The following is a 21,887-nucleotide window of genomic DNA, read 5'->3' on the forward strand; positions in this document are numbered from 1 at the left end:
AGTATTTAAGGAAGATTCCAATATATGGGATTGATAACATTAACTTCCTCATAAAATAAATGAAAGTCATCTTAGTTACTTTACAAAAAAAGCAGTATGCAAGAGGAAATGTTTAACAGAAATGCCTGAATAGTGTTTGTTTTTCCTTTTAATGTTGTATGAAGATTTTTTGTAATTTTTCTTTATTACTATAATTTTTGTTTTTAATGTAAAAATAGAACATAATATCAATGTAATTTAGTTTTATATGTGACAAGCTGTACAAGTTCCCACTTAACCATCTTTCTGTGATAAAAATTATGGAGCACTAAAAATAAACAAATAGATTGTTTTTAAATTTAGTGTATTTTTCAATAATATAAAATAATTTTACGGCGTTAAGAATCTCTTGCTTTATTTACAACATTTATCTTTACCAATAAAATTTATTGTATTTTTAAAGTTTATTACATTTTTGTCAGGTAGTTTTACAATTTTAAATGATATATTTTGTTTCATCAAATAAAGCAAATTACAAGTGAGAATAAATTATTTTCTTAAGTATTTATTAAACACTCATTAGAATAACAGAATCATGACATATATTTTCATACACAAAATTTTTTCCACATCTTTAAACAATCTATGTTGAGACTTGCTAATAATTAAATTAGATAATAACAATTCAGTAAAAAAGAAGGTTATAAACAATAATTTATTCACCTTCATGCACTTCACAGGTCTTTCCTTCAGCTTGCAAAATATTCAAGTGCTGGACAAGTTTGCGGCAATCTTTACCAGTTCCCTGAAGATATACCTGTCGCAAAGAAAGCAAATGAAATTTTGAACAACAAAATAGAGAGCAATATACTAAATTAAAATATTTGCAAAAAATCAGCCGTTGTAGGAAAGTTTTATTATATTATTCCAAGTTAATGTAAAATAGCTGCAGGTGGCATACAGCAAATTTTTAGTTAATTTTGCACTCCATTCAACTGATAAATTCCTATCCTCATAGAAGCTGGATAATGCTGTTTTTTTTTGTTTGTCAGTTCTTTTAGAATGCTGTCCAATTCTCACCCAGATACCAGATTCAGAAACCACCCACTAAAATCAAAATGAAATACTCAGGAAACAAAGTCATTCTATAAAAAGAGAACCAAAAAACTTTGTAAGTTAACATTTGAGTTATATTAAAAACTGTAATTCAATTTTAACTGTTTCATAAGGTCCAACTGATTTCAAGGAAGTAGACACTACAGCTGCAAGATATATTTAATCCTCAACTGTAGTTAACGATATGCACACCAAATCTGAAAAATCAGCCAGTATCTAGATCCCTTCTAGCAATGAACCTAGCTGGCTAAAAAGTAAATTCATACAATCTCTGTATTACAGTTTACATAATAAATCCTTCTTGTTTAAAGTTTTTTGTAGTAAAGATATACAACAAGATTATTCTATGTAATTTTCTTTACTAGAACCAGCTGTAAATACACCCAATAACTTTACTATAAGACAATCATCTGGCATGGAAATTGTTCTTTGAGAATAATAAATCTACTGATTGACCTTGTCAAGTTCCTTTGATGGCTAGATGTAATTTTAATTTTTTCTTTTCTCAAATGATAAAACAGCATCATCCTTTTTAAGAATTAGAAAATTTGCATTAAAAAACAGCACTGCCAAAAACCCACTCCTTCTGCTTAAATTCATAAAAAAAAAATACATGAATAGTAACAAGCTATAATAAACAGGCTTATGCTATAACAATTGTAGCAATTTAAGAGAAGAAATCATTAACATTTCTTTAAAGATTCATAAATAACCTTTTTCAATAGTAAATTTAACATTACTTTTTTAATGAATTTTAGGGACACTGATTGCTATGGTCCTTAGCCAATAACATCATCATGTAATGAAATACATCCAACATTAACTCCTATATCTGTACAGACTGATTAATTAAATATGGATTAGACCACTGGGAATTCATTTTTGATCCTCTTCGACTTCTATAATGTAAATTTATATTGATTTACCTTTTTAACTGATTGTTTCTCTCCACACATTTTGCACTGCCACTGGTTAGAGTTTTTCAGAATGTGTGCCTGTAACAAAATATTTTATTTAGTGGAATAATTTTGAATTTTTTCAAAAACTGACTGTTTCATCACTGTAAACTGGTTGGCAAAGCAACCACACTAGTAAATGCCAGTGGTGGCATAGCAACACTGTTAGTATAGTGCCACTAACAGTTCAAGATTTTGTTACATCCCCTTGAGCTATTCATTCTAATCAGTGTTGGTAAAGTAGTGGTTAATGAACCATGCAGTCTATCAATGTTGCTCACACCAACATATGAGAGGTGCAAAAAACAATTTGCTTTTTTTATAAGTAGAATGTCAAAGCACTATAAAGATACATAAGCAACTGCCATATTTATGGTATTTTTATAACAGGAAATTCAAAAAGGAATATCTAAACATGAACAAGGGATAGGGCCACTCTCATTCATTGCTGATAAATTCCTCAGGGGAATTACACTGACAAGTTCATGGAATCTGGAACTACAATAACATCAATTTATTCAGTGACTAAACGTTGTTCAAAACTTAAAGGTCAATAAAGAAAACCAGCATGAAACCCTCATGAAGGATATTCTGCATGTCTGCACACAATGGTTCTACCTGAACAGGTTAAGTGGAAGATTTTCAACAGTTTGTGTACGACACATTTGACACCAAATGACAATCTTCTCTTCACAAAGGCAAATTTTTCTTGGCTAACCAGCACTTTAAAATGCACACATGGAGTTCATTATTAACATTTTGTGTTAATAACATTTATTTATGTTAATAACATTAACATAAACCTTTGCAAAATAAGGATAATTATGATATAAGTTATAATTAAGTTTGAAATTAGAATTAATAAAAATGACAGTAGGTCTCACATATAATAGCGATACAGAAAAATTAGATCCATTAATACAATTTTCATGTTTTGGAGCAAATTATTCAAAGCTTACTGACTCGAGTTGCTCTTTTCTCCTCAAGATGTTAATAATGGATAAATATGGTTTGTGAGTTCAAAAAAAACTAAAACACATCGAGGGCCTAGATACCATTATAACACAAAAAAAGGGAAAAAATGAAGGAATGCGTTGTTTTTCTTTGTGTGATAAGTAAATTTACTGTTCAATTCAGTTGAATCTGATTTTTTTTTGTTTTTTCTTACATAAGTTCATCCAGGAAGGGCTTTTGTCTGTTTCTTCCTTAAGTTCATCAAGGGTGCTGATCCTTAATTATCAAGATGAAAATGTTTCACCTCAGTCTTCAACTTCTTTCATCATTTAAAACTTGATTGACTTTGATAGCATTATCAGTAATATAAACTTTTAATATAATGTAATCAAGCAGTTTATTTATTAAGGTTCTTGACTCCTAAGAAGATAGATACATGTTAAAATAAGTACATTGTAGGTAAGATACATTAATAGTACATTTAACATAAGTGGGATAAAAAGAAAACTATCCTCAAAATATATGAAAATTTACAAGATACATAGGTCCTCCAAACAAAGATGGAGGACTAAGTTGGTAAGTTAGGCGTATAATTTTTATAATAAAAAATTAAGTGAGTAATTAAATATTTTTGGTTTTAAGAATTTAAGCTATCAGATTGTGGAGCAATTTGAAAAGCAAACTAGAAAAATAAAAACTTACGTAGTACCCTTTTTTAAAAAAAGTAATCCTGATTACAGTATTACTTAGTATAAAATCCTTCCCAGATTAAATTTAAAACTGAACTCAATTCTTGCCAAAATAAAAAGTGATTACTAATATATTATATATACACTAATACATATACACAAGTACTAGCAATGTCTACTCAGTTCAGCTAGTAAAATGTTTACTTTTACTGTATAGAGTTATGTGTTTTGGTTTCATCGAAGAAGAAAATCTATAACTAGAGTTCAATGTAATCTTCCCTCCTAGTTTAAAGATCCTCCGGCAGAAAATTTAGGCTTGGCATCAGAATTTCATTAAGAATGGTGTTGAGAACGAAACACCAACAAGTCATCTCTGGGTACCTGATGCTGCTGTGGAACAGGTTAAGGAAAGGAGCTTTGTATGTAGTTCTCATAAATAAAGACAATGTGCTTTTGGTGAATCAGGCATGCCACCACCTTTTGGTATATGTTAAAGATTTATTTGAACTTGAAACCATACTGATACACAATTGTGCAAGAAATGAGGAATTCCTGGAAAATGTAATCTTAAATGATGAGCTGTCATTTCATGTTACTGGTAATGTGAATATCTATACTTTTTCAATATGCATTTTCCAAAATTTAGATTTAAAGTAAAAAAGTATAACTGATTTCAGTTATTACAAATGAGTAAAAAAATTATTTTTTTAGTAAAACTGTAGATTGTGTAACAATAACACATTGTAGAAGAATAAAAAAATACTTTAAAAATTTATATTTTATCAAATGAAATATTGAGTAATAAAATAAAAAAGAACTAATGTTTTGAATTTAGCACTAAATATAAAATAGTAACTGTGAACATCCTATTTAAAAAATATATAAGGTATATGTGTGAGATCAGGAAATACAGAAACACATCTGATTATTAGGCGAAGATTTTGGAATCAAATTACGAACTCATAAATATACCTACGAGCATGCATTCATTCTAATCAAAATTTAATTATAAGTGTAGAGTGAAGTTTAATTAATTAAAGAAATAAAATGAGAGCGAAGAAGTAGGGTATAAACAGACTAGAAGATATAATGTTAAAACATGAAAGCCACAAGTTCAGGCCAAGAAGTTACAACAGAAGATTCAATTAAAAATGGTAGGAAAGTTGAAATAATAATAATTAAGAAATGGGACATTAAGTAATATGACAGGGTGTAAAAAACCATAGGTAATAATAAATATACTAAAACTAATTGATAAATGCAGAAAGTTTTTTATTTTTTTTTAAGACAACACAAAAGATGTATCGGCAGAAAATTTATTGATTTAAAAGAAATAAAATTAACAGGAAGTGTAAAATAACAAATGAAAAAGTTTAGAGATATAATGAGATACTGAAAACATCATTACACTGTTTAAAAATGATTTTGATACATGATCAATATTTGCTGAAGCTTATGTAGTTTTGGATGCTGATTCAGAATATAAAGTCAGAAATTAATTATCAGGCTCAAATGTTTTGTACTGCCTTTCTTTTTTTTCAGCAAATACATGTATATGTGTTATGTTTTTAGAGCTAGTATGGACTGTATTCAGATGAAATGAACTGAAATCATTTTCTTTTAGGATATTTAAATTTATTTTTGTCACATTAGACACATTTAAAACATTATACAACACAAGCCACATTAGACTAATGAATGAACGACGACACCAGATGGAATTATACACTAGAATGTTATTAATAAACAACATAAGTCCGATTAGACTGTGCAGTCATGAAGGAGTTATATGATAATATAAAACTTGTGTTGGATATGATTCAGTATGAGAAATGTTTGTGGCACATTTCTGGAGACCTGAAAGTAATAGCACTGTTGCTTGGTTAAATTAAATTTTGTTGCTTGAGGTGGTACAGCAGAGATAGGAAGAATCATGTTAAAAAAAGTGACTAAAAAGAAAAACATGTCTGTAAGAGAGAAGAAAATTTTCAATCTATCAACTAGTAAAACCTGAAAAAAGTTACCATATGCCACTATACATTAAGCTAGGTTTAATGAAAAATTTTGTTAAAGCAATGGATCATGATGGGACTGGATTTCACTTCCTAAAAAACAAGTTCCCTAATATAATTCATGCTAACATAAAGGAAGGTATGTTTGTTGGACCACAAATAATGGCAAAGAACTTAAAAACTGAGCTTCTTAAAAACTATAAAGACTTGGATGTAATATGTCATTAAGATCCACTTCTTTGGATCTCATCTGGAGTTTTCCCCACAATCATGCAGCTGCAAGTAACAAACATGGAAAATGCTTTCACCAGAAAATATCCAACATGGAAACAGGCTACCAGGGAAAATGGAACACAAGAATGCTGGCTAACTACTGCTGGAATCTAAAGACTAATGAATCTAGAGAAGACTGCACCAGAAAATTTAAAAGAAGCATGTAGAAATTGCATGTATAATATTGTTATACAACTGTCACAATATTTTTTCTTACAAAATAAAATGGTAATTACAAAACAACTATGCACGATAAAAAGAAACCACTTACATATTTGCAATCAGCATCAAAAATACTGTAAGATTCAGATACTACCATTCTTGTAACAAAAAAACGGAATGTTGTTTGGTATTATTGGAAAGGCAGATGTAAGGAAACATTGATGGAAAGTGAAAAAATGGGGAAACAAAGCTAATATGTATTAGAAACCGGGGGAGCAAATAGAAAACCTTTGTACAGAGAAAGAAATAGCTAACAGCTGGGAGGAACGCATAAGACTTAAGAGAGTAATTTCACTTTATACACCCAGTTTATTTTAACATTTTCCTATAGCACTACATTTCAAAAGCTTCTAAACTTTTCTTCTCAGGTACTCTAATCATCCAAGTATGACTTCCATATAAAGCTACGCTCCAAACATATACTTTCAAAAATGCTTTCCTGATGTTTAAATTAATTTTTGTTGTAAGCAAATTATATTTCCTAATTGTAAACATTGTAGAAAACTCAGTAACTGTTTTGATTTCAATGTACTATTTTGTATTGTTGCTAGTGTTAATACTGTGGTTAGGTAATGTACACTTGTTTTTTAAAGTAATTTTATTAGCAATAAACTTCTCTTTTAAGTGATATCTTGTTTTTTAATTTAATTAATTAGAGAAATTTTTATTTTAGCTTAGAGAAACTGGGATAAGACAAAGTGAGGTGCAATTGGTAGTTTTATAATTTATACTAAGTGTATTGTTATTGTAAGAACCCTTGCATTTTATAAAAACGGATTATGGAGTGTTCAATTAGCATTCAAATTGAAACAGTATGTCACAAATTGACTTACAATAGATTTTCAGTATTGTATGATATTTTAGAGTTTACTGAACAGCAAATAACATTGATATCTTTAAGAAGTGGATGTAGTGAAACAAAAAATATCTGTACTTTTCATAAAACTGATTTAGATAAATATTTGCATAATAATGGGAAAAGTTGCTCTGACCCATTTAGTTGTCACACTAAACCAGTTAACAAATCTCTTCCAGAAATATCTTTGGCATTTTCAACAAGCAATTCAAATTTAAAATTAATTTCAGGCATTTAAAATTAATTTCATGCACTGTGAACAAAATACAAAAACCACAAGATGATACAGAATGCGAACCGGAATGTGAAGATATATTTGAGCCTCAATGTGTTGTAGTCGTTGGTGAATAAAGCTTGTTCAGCACTTGGCATTTCCCCTGTTAAAGTTCAAAAATTATCGAGCAGCGCAAAGGAACCAATTTAAAAAAAATAAAGTTACAGAAATAGCCGAGTTAGTTACCAGTAAATTAAACAATTCCTCTGATTTAAATATTTCTACAGAAGAAACCAGTTTGGTACCACAAAATTATCCAAACCAAAATAAATAAAATAATAATCATTAAAATAAAGGATAAAATGAAAACAGTTGCATCAACCCAGGAAAAAATTAATATTTTAATTTTATTACCAAGCAGTTAGAGTAGTCAAAAAATTCAAAATGAGTTTGGGGTTAGTCACTATTTAGTCCGTCAATCCAAACAATTAGTTAAAACAAGTGGAATTTTTCCATAAATTGGCAAAAAGAAATCCAGTCATGTAACTGATGAAAATGTTATTAAATGTGTCCAAGATTTTTACCAGAATGATGAGCACAGCCGAATGATACCAGACAAGAAGGATTGTGTCTCTGTAAGACAGCTGACGGGAAGAAAATTAATATTTAAAAAAGGTTTATCTTATGTAACTTAAAAGAATTGTATACAGCCAATTAAAAATTGTTTTTTCAAAATTTGCTGATTTAAGACCTAAATTTTGTGTTCTGGCTGGTGGGTCAAGTATTCACTCTGTATGTGTGTGTCACCCACCAAAATGTAAAACTCATATTTTGATTAAAAAATTCGCCTTTCAACCATTGCATGTGATATGTAAATGAAATGTGCATGCTGTCACAGTGTGAAAAATGTCCAGGCACTAATGAAGTGCTCAGATTACTGGAAAAGAGCTTGGATGATTTTGATTCTCAAATTATCTTCAAACACTGGGTTTCTGATGACCGTTGTGAATTAACTAATCAAATTCTTCCATTTCAAGAGTACTTAAATAAACTTTTGAAAATATAAATTTTTTGAAAATTTAAATATTTAACTATTTTTAAATTTAACTATTTTTTGAAAATTTAAATAATCTAAAAAGGCATCATTTTGTTGCAAAGCAACAAGCTAATCTCATCATTAAAAAGGAAAACTTGTTGAAGGGTGAATGTATTATAATGGGAGACTTCTCTCAAACTTTTCCTTTTGTGATACAGGATGAAGTCCTGTATCACTCGTCAAAAGCTTACGTCACAGTACATCCATTTCTATTTTAAAAAAGAAAGAAAATTACAAAGCCAAAGCTACTTTGTGATTAGTGAGTACTTGAAGCACAATACAAAGTTTTTCTGCTTCCAAAAGCAAGTTACAAATGAAGTAAAATCACTATTACCACAAGTTAAATATTTTTTTTATTTTTCTGATGGCTCCTCAGTCCAGTATAAAAATAAAAAGAATTCATAAATTGTGCTACCATCAATATTTTGAAATCACAGCTGAATGGCATTTTTTGCCTCACACCATGGAAAAGGATGATGTAATTGTATTGATGGAACTGTAAAATGACAGTCAACAATCAAATTGTTATTACCTTCTGAAATGTACAATTATTGCAAAGGCAATATTAAAAATATAACATTTATTTTCTGTTCTAATAAAGATGTTCAAGAAACTAAAGAATATCTCAGTTCTCGTTATCAGGTAATCACACAGTCCCAGAAACAAGAACCTTTCACAGTTACGTTCCAACAAGTCAGAAATGTATTCTGAAAGTCCAGGCAACCTCTGAATCAGAAACATTTACGTTAGTATCGGTACACAAGGACATTAATGTTTGTGATTGCTTTATAGGTATACGATGGCAAGTGGTGGTTAGGCGAAGTCATTGAAGTTAAAATACATGAAAACGAACAGCAATATCGAATACACTTTTTCCATCAGCATGGTCCTGTTACTTCATTCAAGAAATCATCGAGGGATAATCAAACATGGGTTCAACTGCAAAATATTTTAAAGATTCTCACGCCTTCAGAGCTTTTTCTATCAACTACTGGAAGAAAACACAACATTACACCAAAGATGAATGAGAATCAGTTTTACTCAATAAAAAAATGGCAGGAGCACTAAAGTTATGTTAGTTAAGTTTGTTATCAAAAAGTACAAGATTTATTCAACACTTCCATTAGCAGCAGTAAAATAAGGCAAAAGTGAATTGAACAATTTGTTAATGTATTTGAATTGTTTATCATTTTGTAATTATTATTTATCATTATGTAACAGACTGCTTATCAGTTATTAATAGTCGTAATTGACTATTTGTTAATTATTTATTTATTCATTCTAATGAGTTTAATTGTAATTTTTATAATGAACAAAATTTTGAAAAAAATACATAACATCAATATTTTTGGATACATTGTTTACGGTTAGAAGGAACAGTGTTTTGTTGGTTTCATTCCTCATCAATCCATTTGAGTAATAAAATAAATTTATATGGTTTTAAATTATATAAAAATACTTATTAATAATTTACCTGCTGTAAACATTTCAGGTTTTTTCCATGTGGTTTTTGGGCCCCAAAAATGTTTCCAAAACTTACGATTTGGTGGCCATTTTTATTAATGAAAGACACTCTAAATTAATCTTTATTAATGAAAGTCTAATTTTTTTTATAAGTACTACTAGTACCTAAGAGTTAAAAGGTAAGACAGACCTGCTACACTAAGCTTTTCATTACTTATTTTGGGCCCAAAATTAAAAAAAAAAAAAAAACAACAATTTGTAAATGTAACTTCAGTAAAGATTACAATTATTATTTTTAAAGTGGGTGTTGCAGTTATTAAATTATACTTCGTGCAAAACTCAGTAAGTCAATCCCTTCTTTCATTTCTTTTGCTCAGCCGGTATTCACCAACACTATTTCCTTCCTTGCCTTTTCCAATGCTTGCATTCCAATCTCCAACTACTAATAAATTTTTGCCGCCTTTTATGAGTTTAATTGCTTCATCAATTTCTTTGTATACACCCTCTACCTCATCAACGTCATGGGCACTTGTAGGCATGGAGATGTTAACAACCACTGTCAGCTTAGGTTTTGATTATATCCTGATTACAATGATTCTACTGCTATGCTTTTTTAAATACTTCCCTACTTCTTGTTCATTGCAAAACCTACTCCTGCCTGCCATTTATCTGACGCCGAATTAATCATTCTAAAATCACCTGACCAAAAGTAATTTGCTCTTCTTGCTAATTCTTACTACATCTACATTTAACTTATCCATTTCCCTCTTTAAAAATTTTCTAACCTACCAACCTTTTTTTACGCTTCTAACATTCCAAGCTTTGACTCATAGAATTTATTTTTTAATTTCCTAGTGACCACTTCCTTAGCAGTCCCCACCAGGAGATCTGAACGGGGGACTAGTTTACTTCTGAAATACTTTACCAAGGAAGGCGCCAAAATCTTTGTAACATAAAAATGCAGAGAGCTACATTTTCTTGAAAAAAAAAATAGCTGTAGTTTTTCATTGCTTTCAGCTATACAATACTCAGAAGATCGAGTGATGCTGATGTGGCCGTTTAAGTCTTCCTGATCTATTCCCTTAATAGCTACTAAAAGAGCTGCTGCCCTCTTTCGGGAATCATTCCTTAGTCTGTCTCTCAACAGATACTACTCCAATATGGTTGCACCTTTGGTGCAGCTATTATGTATCACTGGGCCCAGTCACCAGCGGCAAGTGCTCATGATTCATGGGGGGGGGGGAATATATTAATTATATTCGAATTGTAAGACTGTCTATGAATTTTATTTGGATTCAAAAAATTCTAAAACATTAATTTCTACAAGTGTGTACATGTAAATACTGAGGTTATTATTACCTGAAAAACTGCACAACAGTAACATTTAACCACAAAATTCTCTTGAGGCATCTTATACCGGTTTTTGAACAACTCGCGTGGTAAGATAGATTCCAGAATTATTAGCAGATTGTATGAAAATTCCCTCCAAATATTATCACGTCAGCCAACAAGATGGAAATAATTTTCCCAATATGATGAAAAAATAATTTAATTTTTTTAAAGATAAAATCTATTTTTTTTTTAAAGAATGACGTACAGAAATATATACATATATATAAACACAGTACTGGTTTAGTAATTAATACAACGCCACTTCTCACGCTGTTCACATTTTTCACGTGATTGCTATTGAATCAAATTTACAATTACTGTAGATACATTTTTCAGTTATCAAATTTATATTTAAGAGCCACACATAGTAAATAGATAGTTAAATTGAAAATTTTTATCATCAATAACGTGAATTAGGCTCTGTGTATGCTTAACACTAGGTTTTATCTGTAATATTGAACATGATCGATTACATTGGTGTCAATCTCAGCTGCGCACTTTTAAATAAAATAACCTCTGTGGTTGAATGACGATCTTGAAGCAGGGTAGATTATTTTGCGTATAGTTAATTGTTCTGGTCTTGAAGTAGTAACCTTGACGTTAACAAATTATTTTAGTTTTTACCGTTGGGATCTCAAAACCTTAAAATGACATTAGCATTGGATTCTAGTACGCAATCCGTTACTGAGAGTGCTGCCCAGGAACCTAAGAAGTTAAAGCCTTGCTGTGCATGTCCAGAAACTAAAAAAGCAAGAGATGCGTGGTAAGTTTATGACATTTGTTATTTTGCAGTAATGTTTGTGGCCGCGTTTATTTTTGCTTACCAAAGTTGGTTATATTTTCTCACTTTACTCTTAAATATAAAAGTATTGTGTTATCAAATAGATAATAAACAAATTTATTTTAGATGCCCGTTTTTCATTAAGTAATTTTACTTTGATAATGATATTCAGTCTACTTAATATGTAACAAGTATTTAACTGTATGAATTCCCGGAAGAGGCGTTATCGAAAATGATTCAACTGTTAGAACTATTAGTAATTGAGGATAAAAGTCTTACACTCTAGTTTTGTTGCAGTCTGCTTCACTGTTAAACAAAATGTTTTATTGTCTTCTTTCGTTGCATTCTATGCAGTTAGTTTTAACTTTATTTCAAATTTTGTCGATGTGCAGGTGCAATTTTGTTGTAGCTGTTTTTAGGATGATGTTTATAATTTTTGATATTATTTATTATGCATCTGCAAGTCATCTACAAATATATATGTTGATAAATGATGTTTCATGTTCCTGTACCACATATTAATAACACTTAGCACACGTGATCCAAACAATAGCAAATTACATGGGTAGAAAGTTATTCTGTTGCCAGTCAAGAGAGATTTTTTAATATTTTTATGAAAAATTAAAGTTTAATTATATGATAAATCCAAAATAATGAAACCGTTGTGATCAGGGAATGAGTAAGAGAAATCAGTGTTTAGAGAATTCTTTATTTCGATTAAAAGAAAAAACAGCAACAATCTGGTTCAAAATTAGGTATAAATAATTTTGATAAGGATTTGATTCTGTAAATGGAATATTTACCATGACCCAAGTAGTTTTGATACCATTAAATATCAAGGCAGTTATTATAATGTACAAAAAAGCAATTCAGAACTTGAATTTCAAAGTAAATTGGTCCTCATTCTGATTAATTTTAAAACTTGGTTGGAAAGAGAAATTCGTCAGCTAGTAGTTGCCAAGTAATGCAGAGACAATGTTAGAGTGTTGAGAATTCATTATTTACAAACAATTCAAGATACTTTTTCATTTTATGCCCTCTCTCTGCCTTTTTTCACATAAAAATTACTTAATATAGCATATTTTATAATTGATGAATAAAACAGAGAAAACAACTAATATGCTGTTCTACAATGGTAATTTTAAACATTTTTTACATATGTATATGTGTAAAATATATAGCAATTTATATATATATATATATGTACATATATTAATCAAGGTTAGTGAGTGTAGGTTAATGTCAAATGAAGCAGTAACAGATTGGAAAATGTACCTGAGAGAGGTGTATGTGCTGATCATTTATTAAAAAAAAAAACCCAAAAAAGGTAGTTGGTCAGGAATGACTGCCGAAATAGAAAGTCCTCATTTTCAGAAAGAAAGTACAATAGAGGCAGAATTCCTCCTAATCAGTGGGTATTTTGAGGTATTTGCAGAGGAATTATAAATATATTCTAACCAAACTTAACCTACGCTCTCTTTGGCTCACTAACCTTGATTAATTAACATTAATGTTTTGATTATTTAAATAAATAATAAATTCAAGTAATTATTGTAATTATTTATTATTTGCAAATATTGCAGTAATTTATTATTTAAATCAAAATGCAACTGTTAATTAGTCAAGGTTAGCGAGTGTAGGTTTTGATTTTATTTATAAGCAATAATACTTGTATTTTTAATGTGTAAAATATGGAGAATGTTTTAAATGACTGGTATAAAACAGCATGTTTTCTCTAATGTATTATTGGGTTATTTTTATTGAGTTACAGGGTTACTGTGCTGTTATATTCATCAATTATTATAAAACATGCTATATTAAGTAACTTTTATCTGAAAAAAGTGGGTGAGGGCATAAAACAAAAAAGTACTCAATTCAATATAGAATGTAAAATGAACATCATCTATGTAGATGAAACCTATATTCATTCTAACTATATTGTGCAATATATAAAAGCACTGAAGAAGGCTTTCGCTCTTCCCTTTCAAAAGACAAAAGAATTATTGTTTATGTTGGAGGCAAAAAAGCACAATTATAACAACCTTTAATATTTCAATCAAGTATTTATGGTGGCTCTCCAATTTCATGGACTATTACCATAATTTCTATAAGCAGATTGAAATGTTCTTGGAAACCCCAGTTTCATATTCAGATTCACAGAAAAGTGAAATTCAGAGCTGGCTAACTAAATGGAAAATACAATTTAATAACGTTGTTGAAACCAAAGTGTAACAAATACATTTGACATTTTGATGAGATTTTTAACCCAACAGATCACTTAATTTTACTATTATCACCTGATCTGTGGTGAAATATTATTATTTAGTAAATGCAACACAATAATTTAGGTGCAGTATACAAACTTTACCGCCTGAGACGTTTGACAGCATGATTTCATTAAACTGGAAACAAGTATATGGGCATATAAAAACTATAAATGTCTTTATTAGAGCAGGGATATGTAGTAGAGAATATTATTAAGATGTTTTAAATGTTGCTAACAATGAATAAGATTAATTAGATAAAGAAACAGTTATGGACTTGCAAGTTCACGATTTCCACTAGGGCCTTCAGCCAGATTGTTGTTGCAGTATTTAAGTATTTATAATATAATAATAATATTATTAAATAATAAATCTGACTTCTAAATTTAATAGTAAGTCAAATAATTTATTTAATCTACTAATTCTTTAATACAAAGTTACTTAAATTTTCAATAAAAATATAGTTATTGTATTTATGAATGATTCCATTAAATCAGAAAAATATTTATTTACAAGGACATACAATTTAATAATAGGGTACTTGAAAGTTACTTATAGTAGTAGTTGAAATAGACATACTCTTCAGGTAAACTATGGGTGGAACATTGTGATTATATTAAATCACATGTACTTGAAAAACTTGGCACCCAACTATGCCAAAATACTCTCGTGCTTCTTGAATGCTACTTCAAATTGAACAGAATAAGAGATACAGTTAATTTCTTGGTTTTAACATTTTTCATTAAGTAATAAGCAACTACTGAGTAATGCTTCCAAAAAGCTGTTGAAGAAGAACTTCTTGCTTCTCTTATAATTGTATGATTTTGAATAGTATGTCCATTAAATATTTTGAAGTTTATTATTCATCCTGTTTGTTTGTCCTTGTTGTAAGTTAAATTTATTATATAAAGAAATTGCTATACAAAATAATTATATAAGTAAGCTGAAAACTAGACAGGGTCAATCCATTTGAAGTGTCCCAAAAAAACTTAAACTGGTTGCTTGACCAATTGAAAAAAAAAATTGAAACTTACCCACTTGTTTCCTACATTTTCAGGACCTTAAAACTATATATTTTTTTCAATTCAAAAACGGAAGGTACTAGGAGAGTTTTGCAATACATCATCCTTTCTAATAATTTTTCAAAATAATGTACACCACTTATACATTTCTCTATCCTTCAAACCTAGTCTTCAAAGAAACTCCAGCCATGTTTCTTCAGAGATCTGGCACATTCATCGTCCCAAGCTCTTAGGAGGTCATCATTGTTCATAAAAAAATGCCTTCCTTTTAGTTTGTTCATATAGAAGAAGTGTGAATTCACATGGTGCTAGGGGTGTACTATAGGACCCACCGGGTTGGTCTAGTGGTGAATGCGTCTTCCCAAATCAGCTGATTTGGAAGTAGAGAGTTCCAGCGTTCAAGTCCTAGTAAAGCCAGCTATTTTTACACGGACTTGAATACTAGATCGTAGATACCGGTGTTCTTTGGTGGCTGGGTTTCAATTAACTACAGATCTCAAGTATGGTCGAGCTGAGAATGTACAAGACTACACTTCATTCACACTCATACATATCATCCTCATTCATCCTCTGAAGTATTTTCTAAATGGTAGTTACCGGAGGCTAAACAGGAAAAAGAAAGAAAAGAAAGGTGTCTACTATAGGGAAGGTAATAAAACTATTTTATTTTCTTGTTGACCAAATAACTTAAGCAAATTTTGGACCATTATCATGGTGAAAAAAAACCATGTGTCCATTCTTGAAATTGGACACAGCCAGCTTCTTGAGAGCTTCAACAACTTTATCTAGGCATTCCTTGGTATACCACTTCCCACTAACTATTTTTTGAGTTTACAACATAACTCCCTCTAAAACTCTTTCCACAAAAAAAATACAGCCACCATATTATTCACTGATCTGGATTTTTGAAATAATATTTAAAATAATCACTATTCACAAATTATAAAACAGAGAGTATTGTAGGTACTTACGTATTAACGCCACCGTAGCTACAGCTTTATTTAAAAACAAAGTAGACAATCGGATTTCGGTGGAAAATGAACAGTCTCTTTATTAATTTGAATAAATGGTTATTTATATTTATTTATTTTATAAATATAATTTAACCAAACTTAACCTACGCTCGCTAACCTTGGCTAATTAACACCGTAATTTTTTGAGTATTTATTTAATAAATTCAATAATTATTGCAATTATTTATTATTTAAATAATCAAAACAATCCTGTTAATTAGTCAAAGTTGGCGAGCATAGGTTAAGTTTGGTTAAATTATATTTATAAAATAAATAAATATAAAGAGACTGTTTTGAATCTATGTTAAACTCTATATCGGCCCATTTTCCACCGAAATCCGATTGACTACTGTGTTTTTAAATAAAGCTGTAGCTGCGGTGACGTTAATACGTAAGTACCATATTTTAATAAAATAAAGGTTAAATTCTTTAAAATTACAGCTACGTAACCATATGCACAACAAAGAAGGTGCAGATGAGAAGGCTTTCTATGGTTTTAAATACTCTGATTTGTGTGTTTGTTTTGGATTCTGTTGGTTTTGAAAAAAACCTCATTGCATAGTGATAGTTCAGAGTAACAATTTAAATCAGAAGGATCTGCATTTTTACCACAAAAATGTTATGAAAGCTGGTATCAGAGTCGAGTGAAAATACTGAATTGTATGAAACAAGCTAGTATATGTAACCCATTTAATTGCACTACGTGTTCAAGATTACAACTTTCAATTTTTGTTTTTTTTATAAAAATTCTTTATAAAAGATTAAGATTAAAATTTATGAAATGTAAGTGATATAGGTCCTCATTATTGATATAAATAAATGTGTTTTTATTTGTGCATTTAATAATAAATGCTGAACAGTTTCCAGAATCGCTTATATCCTTAGCAGTGATGCAACTTTGCTCATCTGTGGAACTGAGATAATAGTATAACAATGTGTGAATATGAGGTACCAGATCAGTTGTGCTACACAGTAGCATTTTTACTAGAGATTTTAACTGTTTTGTCATCAGGTGCTTGATTGGTTTGTTGCACTTTTCCATCTGTTTCTTTAAATAAACTTCATTACTGTTCGCTGTTTCCAGGATTAAAATTGTATAATCTATTAAGTGTTCTTGCTTGAATTCTGGTCATATTTTTCCAATTGAAAATATTAGTTTGTTGGATCTACTTTATTTTGGATATGACTTCAAAATATGAGAGTAATCTTTCTTGCACCATAAACTTTTATTTAGTAGTTAGAAAATATTTATCATATTTTATAAATTTTGACCAAATGGAATATAATGTAATAAGTAATGATTTTACTGAAAGAAATTGTTTTGTTTCAGCATTGTGGAGAATGGAGAAGAAAATTGTAAAAGTTTGATAGAAGCACATAGAGAATGTATGAGGAAAATGGGCTTTAATATTTAATTGTTCACTCCCAAGTGTTACTGTATTTATTTTTAAATCTAAGTCATACTTGTTAAGTTAATAAAAATGTGTTAATTGTAATGTAATCTGTTTATTTTCTTTCAACATATATTTCCTCATTTAACCTTGATATTTTATTACTCATTCAAAGCAGAATTTTTTCACTTTAATATATAAAAACTGTTAACATTGTTAAACATAATTTTTTTTCCTAACATTCAATACATGATTTTAGTCTGTTTTTTGTTGTTGAAAACGAATATGAACTTAGAATCTTTATATCACCAACCATTTTTTAAAAAAATTTCAATTTTAATTAAAGGATTTTTTTAATTTTTCAATGTATAGTTAGTATTTTAAACTTCTATATTGTATTTTGTTAGCTCATTTTTTATTGTTTAACTTTGACATAGTTTGTAAGCTATAAATAAACAATGATAGACAAACAATTAAATCATATCATAGTCACATATTATGACATCATATCTAGTACTGAAGAGTAAGCCTTCATGGACAAGATTAATCATGTCTGTGCAGGTCAAAACGTGTAGCTGAAAACACAGCTGCGTTGTTTGTATTAAGCATTGGATTTAGGAATGAATTAATTTTTTTTCAATTTTATTGCTGTCTTAAGTTTGTTAACAGTGCAGTGTCATAATGCCTTGAAATTGTGTAAATGGTGTGGATACCTTTTGTTATATATGTGGTGAGTTTACCGTAAAATCAAATAGAAAAAAACACTACACCTTTAATTAAAAAAGTATATCATTTGTACTTTTAATGTAAAATTGTTGTTCAGGATAAGATGTGGGTTCCTCATATAGTATGTACTAATCGTTCTGTATATTTAAGAGGATGGCTGAAAGGTACATGAAAGGCTTTCCTTTGCCTCTTGGTTTACCTATGGTTTGTGCATTCCCACGGGATGCATTCCTGTTGTCTGAGGCCGGCATAGCTATAGTGTAAATTCTGAGCTGTATATATTAATTGTAAATATTGAGTGCAGTTAGTGTCTCAATGTGTTATGTAAATGTTGGTGTGAATGAGAAGTGTGCCTGTGACACGGGCAGTGCTGATGTTATGCCTTTATGTCAATTCCAGTACCACCACCCTGCATGAGTGAGTAGGTTTTTTGTGTGTCTCACCACGTAGGCGGTGAACTCCACATATTCAGTATGTGCATGCTGCTGGGCATTTGGTTCAGGCAAATTTTCCCACTTACTATGGGAAAAAAAAGAGCTGTGACTCTAGTTACAATCTTCCATTGGCATGTGAATTCTGTTGCCAATGGATACATCTTGATGCATGAGGCTTCACGAACAACATTATCAAAGAAATCCTTGATCTTTGTGATGCTATGTACAATCAATCTAGAGGTTAAGCCTACCCTAGATAATTTACATTGGCATGTGATCATAATGGCCAATGGACACTTAATGCATATAGCATCACGAAAAATATAAGAAATCCTAGATTGGTGCAATGCTAGGTATATACCGATTAATATAATCAGATTATTTATAGAGTTATGTAGTTACTTATGATTATTACAAAAACTAATCTATTTATGAGCATTATGATTTATTCTATTTATTGTAACTTGATTCATTTTATATTTAAATAAGTGAATATAATTACAATTTATGTTTTGAGATTATTATATACTCTTTGTGATTCATAAATAACAATTTGTTCTAAACATTAATTTAGACATTTCCATTGACTTGACATTATACACCTTGAAACTGTTATCTTGATAAATACAACACTGATTTTATAAGTTATGTACAATTGCATAATATTATTATTAAAAGTGTTAATTGTAAGTTGTTAACATAAAAGTTGTAACATAAAGTTACTGTGAAGACTATTTATTTGTCTACATTGATTATACACTATTTCATTGTCTACACTATTTGATATGTACAATTATATTGAACCTGCAATTCAAAAATCGTTATTTTTACCGTTGTTATTACATGTAAATTTGATTATAATTTAAATAAGGAAAAAATCTTGTACGATTTTTTGGCAGGTAGTATATGGATTTCCTCTTTATTTGTAATATCAAGATGTTTATTTCTTTCTATAGGTTTAAACAAACTAATTATTTTGTTACTGTTATGGTTACCAGCTGTTTGTACTTAATTATGTTAATATGAATTATTAAAATTAGTATTTCTTTATATATCAAACAACACACATTACACTCACAGTAACTGGTAAAAACATACCAGCTTACTATTTTAATAGTACAAAAAGGAAGTTATTAATCACAAAAACTTAGTGATAAGATTAACAATTAATGTTTTTTTTTTTCTGTAATAATGCGATAACAGTTTTGGCAAAAATTCCTAAGCAAGTTGTTTATTTTTGATTGAATTATTTTGTAAGTTGATTAATAAAATACTTTCAAATAAAACAGAATTACTCAAATCATTTTACTAGAACTGAACTTAAGTTCTTAAGTCATTTTACCATCATTACTTGTGTAAATACAATTAGTAACATTTACAGAAGAAACATTAAATATTATATGAAAAAAGAAAGTATTATTCCGCCATCCAAAATATTTATTTTATTTTTTAGTAGCATACTGCGCCGTCGTATGCTTCATGGCTCTCTAGGATTTAAATGGTGACGGTGATTTATATCTCTGGTTCTAATCACTGAAAATTACGATGCTTTTTTAAAGTGAGATAGCACGTTGAGATAAAACAGTAAAAAGCATAAAAAAAACATGTAAAATACAATACTTTTTCTGCATGTAATGAGTCATTTTTGCAGTATGCACTCATAATCTTTCAATCTTCGTGTTACATACTGGCTGCAAACTGTACAGTTGTGTTATTTCTTATACTATTAAAATTTAGATAGATTAATAGATATTTTTGAAAATGTATCATGATTTATAAAGCAATGAATATTACCATCAAACTGCAGCGTGTATTGGACATACTCTTGTTTTGTACGTTGTAATCCAATGTTACTAATAACGTAATTTTTATGTGTAATAAAAAAAAGGATAATTTTTAAAGAATGTGTCGACACTGGAAGCAATATGAAATGAAAATATTGTTACAAAATTTTGTATATTTTATTATAAAAAAAAACTATCTTCTTACAAAATTAAATCTATTAAACGCGTTTTATTTTAGATTTTGCTGTATTTCTTGTTTTTCACCTTCTTCTTTGCCCTCATCATCAGTCTCAGTATTTTTTCGAAATTTATACCCTTGACCGTGGCATTTAAGGCAAGATCTGTACAAAGCAGTTCATGCTTCCGGCAGCTACATTTGTGGCTTGTACACAATTGCATAATACAGTCTTCCAACAAATTTTGTGGACTCATTGGAGAAGTAGAAAATACTGGTCACAAATAGTTGTTAGATTTTTGCCAGCCCCAATTTTCAGAATGTAAACTACTATTGCCAAGTTAACATTGCACTTGATAGTAAGTACGAAGGCAGTGTTGAGCAGCTGCCTCTTGTTGGGGATAAGTACTTAAGTCTTCACTTCTTTTAATTTTACGATTATTAAAGTCATCTAAACACTGCAATTCTGCATTCCTTCTCAATAACTGTTAATTAACTTTTTCCAATATTGTATAATGCTGACGTATTGCAGCTAGAAAAACATTACTAAATTTACCGTACTTTACTTTGATGTTACTAAATTGTTACAAAAGTATGGTTTTTCGTTACGTACTTGGTTTTCAAACAATTCAATCAGTGCTTCCCTTCATCATAATTACTTTTTTTCATTCAATCAAAAACAATACATATGAACTTCAGGAATCCTCTGGAATAATGCTTCAGACATTACTTTATCATCTCGCTCATTCCAATAATTCTAACATATATACAAAAAGAAATATCCTTTCCATCATAGCTAGTATATTCAATCCACTGGGATTCATTGGTCCTATCATGTTTTTTGCAGTCATTATGGCAAATTAAAATTGATGGGATGGAAACATTACCCTAATAAGCAATACTATCTCTGGCTGGACCTTTACAATCGGTTGTATTTTATTGAATCTATACATATAAATAGATCTGTAATTCCTAATAATAATATTAAGGTTAAGTCAATTCAATTACATGGTTTTTCTGATGCCTCAAAAAAGGGCTGCGGTTGTATTTATATATGAACATTATTTGTTGATA

The 21,887-nt window shown here is 29.6% G+C and overlaps 2 protein-coding genes across 2 annotated transcripts; one reads left to right on the forward strand and one right to left on the reverse strand.

Annotated features, from left to right (window-relative positions):
* Positions 1 to 467: 467 nt before the first annotated feature.
* LOC142317361 (MRN complex-interacting protein) lies at positions 468 to 11,706 on the reverse strand. The gene is made up of 3 exons (XM_075353858.1): positions 11,191 to 11,706; positions 2,022 to 2,090; positions 468 to 796 (listed from the first exon to the last, which is right to left on the reverse strand). Exons 1-3 carry the CDS (start codon positions 11,239 to 11,241, stop codon positions 695 to 697), a joined length of 222 nt encoding a protein of 73 aa, XP_075209973.1. The 5' UTR covers positions 11,242 to 11,706; the 3' UTR covers positions 468 to 694.
* A 9-nt stretch (positions 11,707 to 11,715) lies between these two features.
* Cox17 (Cytochrome c oxidase copper chaperone COX17) lies at positions 11,716 to 17,804 on the forward strand. The gene is made up of 2 exons (XM_075353869.1): positions 11,716 to 11,986; positions 17,634 to 17,804. The coding sequence occupies exons 1-2, from the start codon at positions 11,871 to 11,873 to the stop codon at positions 17,716 to 17,718; spliced, it is 201 nt and encodes a 66-aa protein (XP_075209984.1). The 5' UTR covers positions 11,716 to 11,870; the 3' UTR covers positions 17,719 to 17,804.
* Positions 17,805 to 21,887: the final 4,083 nt, after the last annotated feature.

This window comes from Lycorma delicatula, chromosome 1 (genome assembly GCF_047948215.1).
Source record: "Lycorma delicatula isolate Av1 chromosome 1, ASM4794821v1, whole genome shotgun sequence".
In the NCBI taxonomy this organism is placed as follows: domain Eukaryota; kingdom Metazoa; phylum Arthropoda; class Insecta; order Hemiptera; family Fulgoridae; genus Lycorma; species Lycorma delicatula.

Bases quoted from the DNA above. Each gene is read 5' to 3' on its own strand.
- LOC142317361 (XM_075353858.1), bottom strand. From the start codon at position 11,241: ATGCCTCAAGAGAATTTTGTGGTTAAATGTTACTGTTGTGCAGTTTTT. The intron at 2,091-11,190 runs GTAATAATAACC...ATTTTGTTACAG, and splicing joins ACTGTTGTGCAGTTTTTCAG to GCACACATTCTGAAAAACTC. The intron at 797-2,021 runs GTAAATCAATAT...TCTTTGCGACAG, and splicing joins AGAAACAATCAGTTAAAAAG to GTATATCTTCAGGGAACTGG.
- Cox17 (XM_075353869.1), top strand. From the start codon at position 11,871: ATGACATTAGCATTGGATTCTAGTACGCAATCCGTTACTGAGAGTGCT. The intron at 11,987-17,633 runs GTAAGTTTATGA...GTTTTGTTTCAG, and splicing joins AAAAAAGCAAGAGATGCGTG to CATTGTGGAGAATGGAGAAG.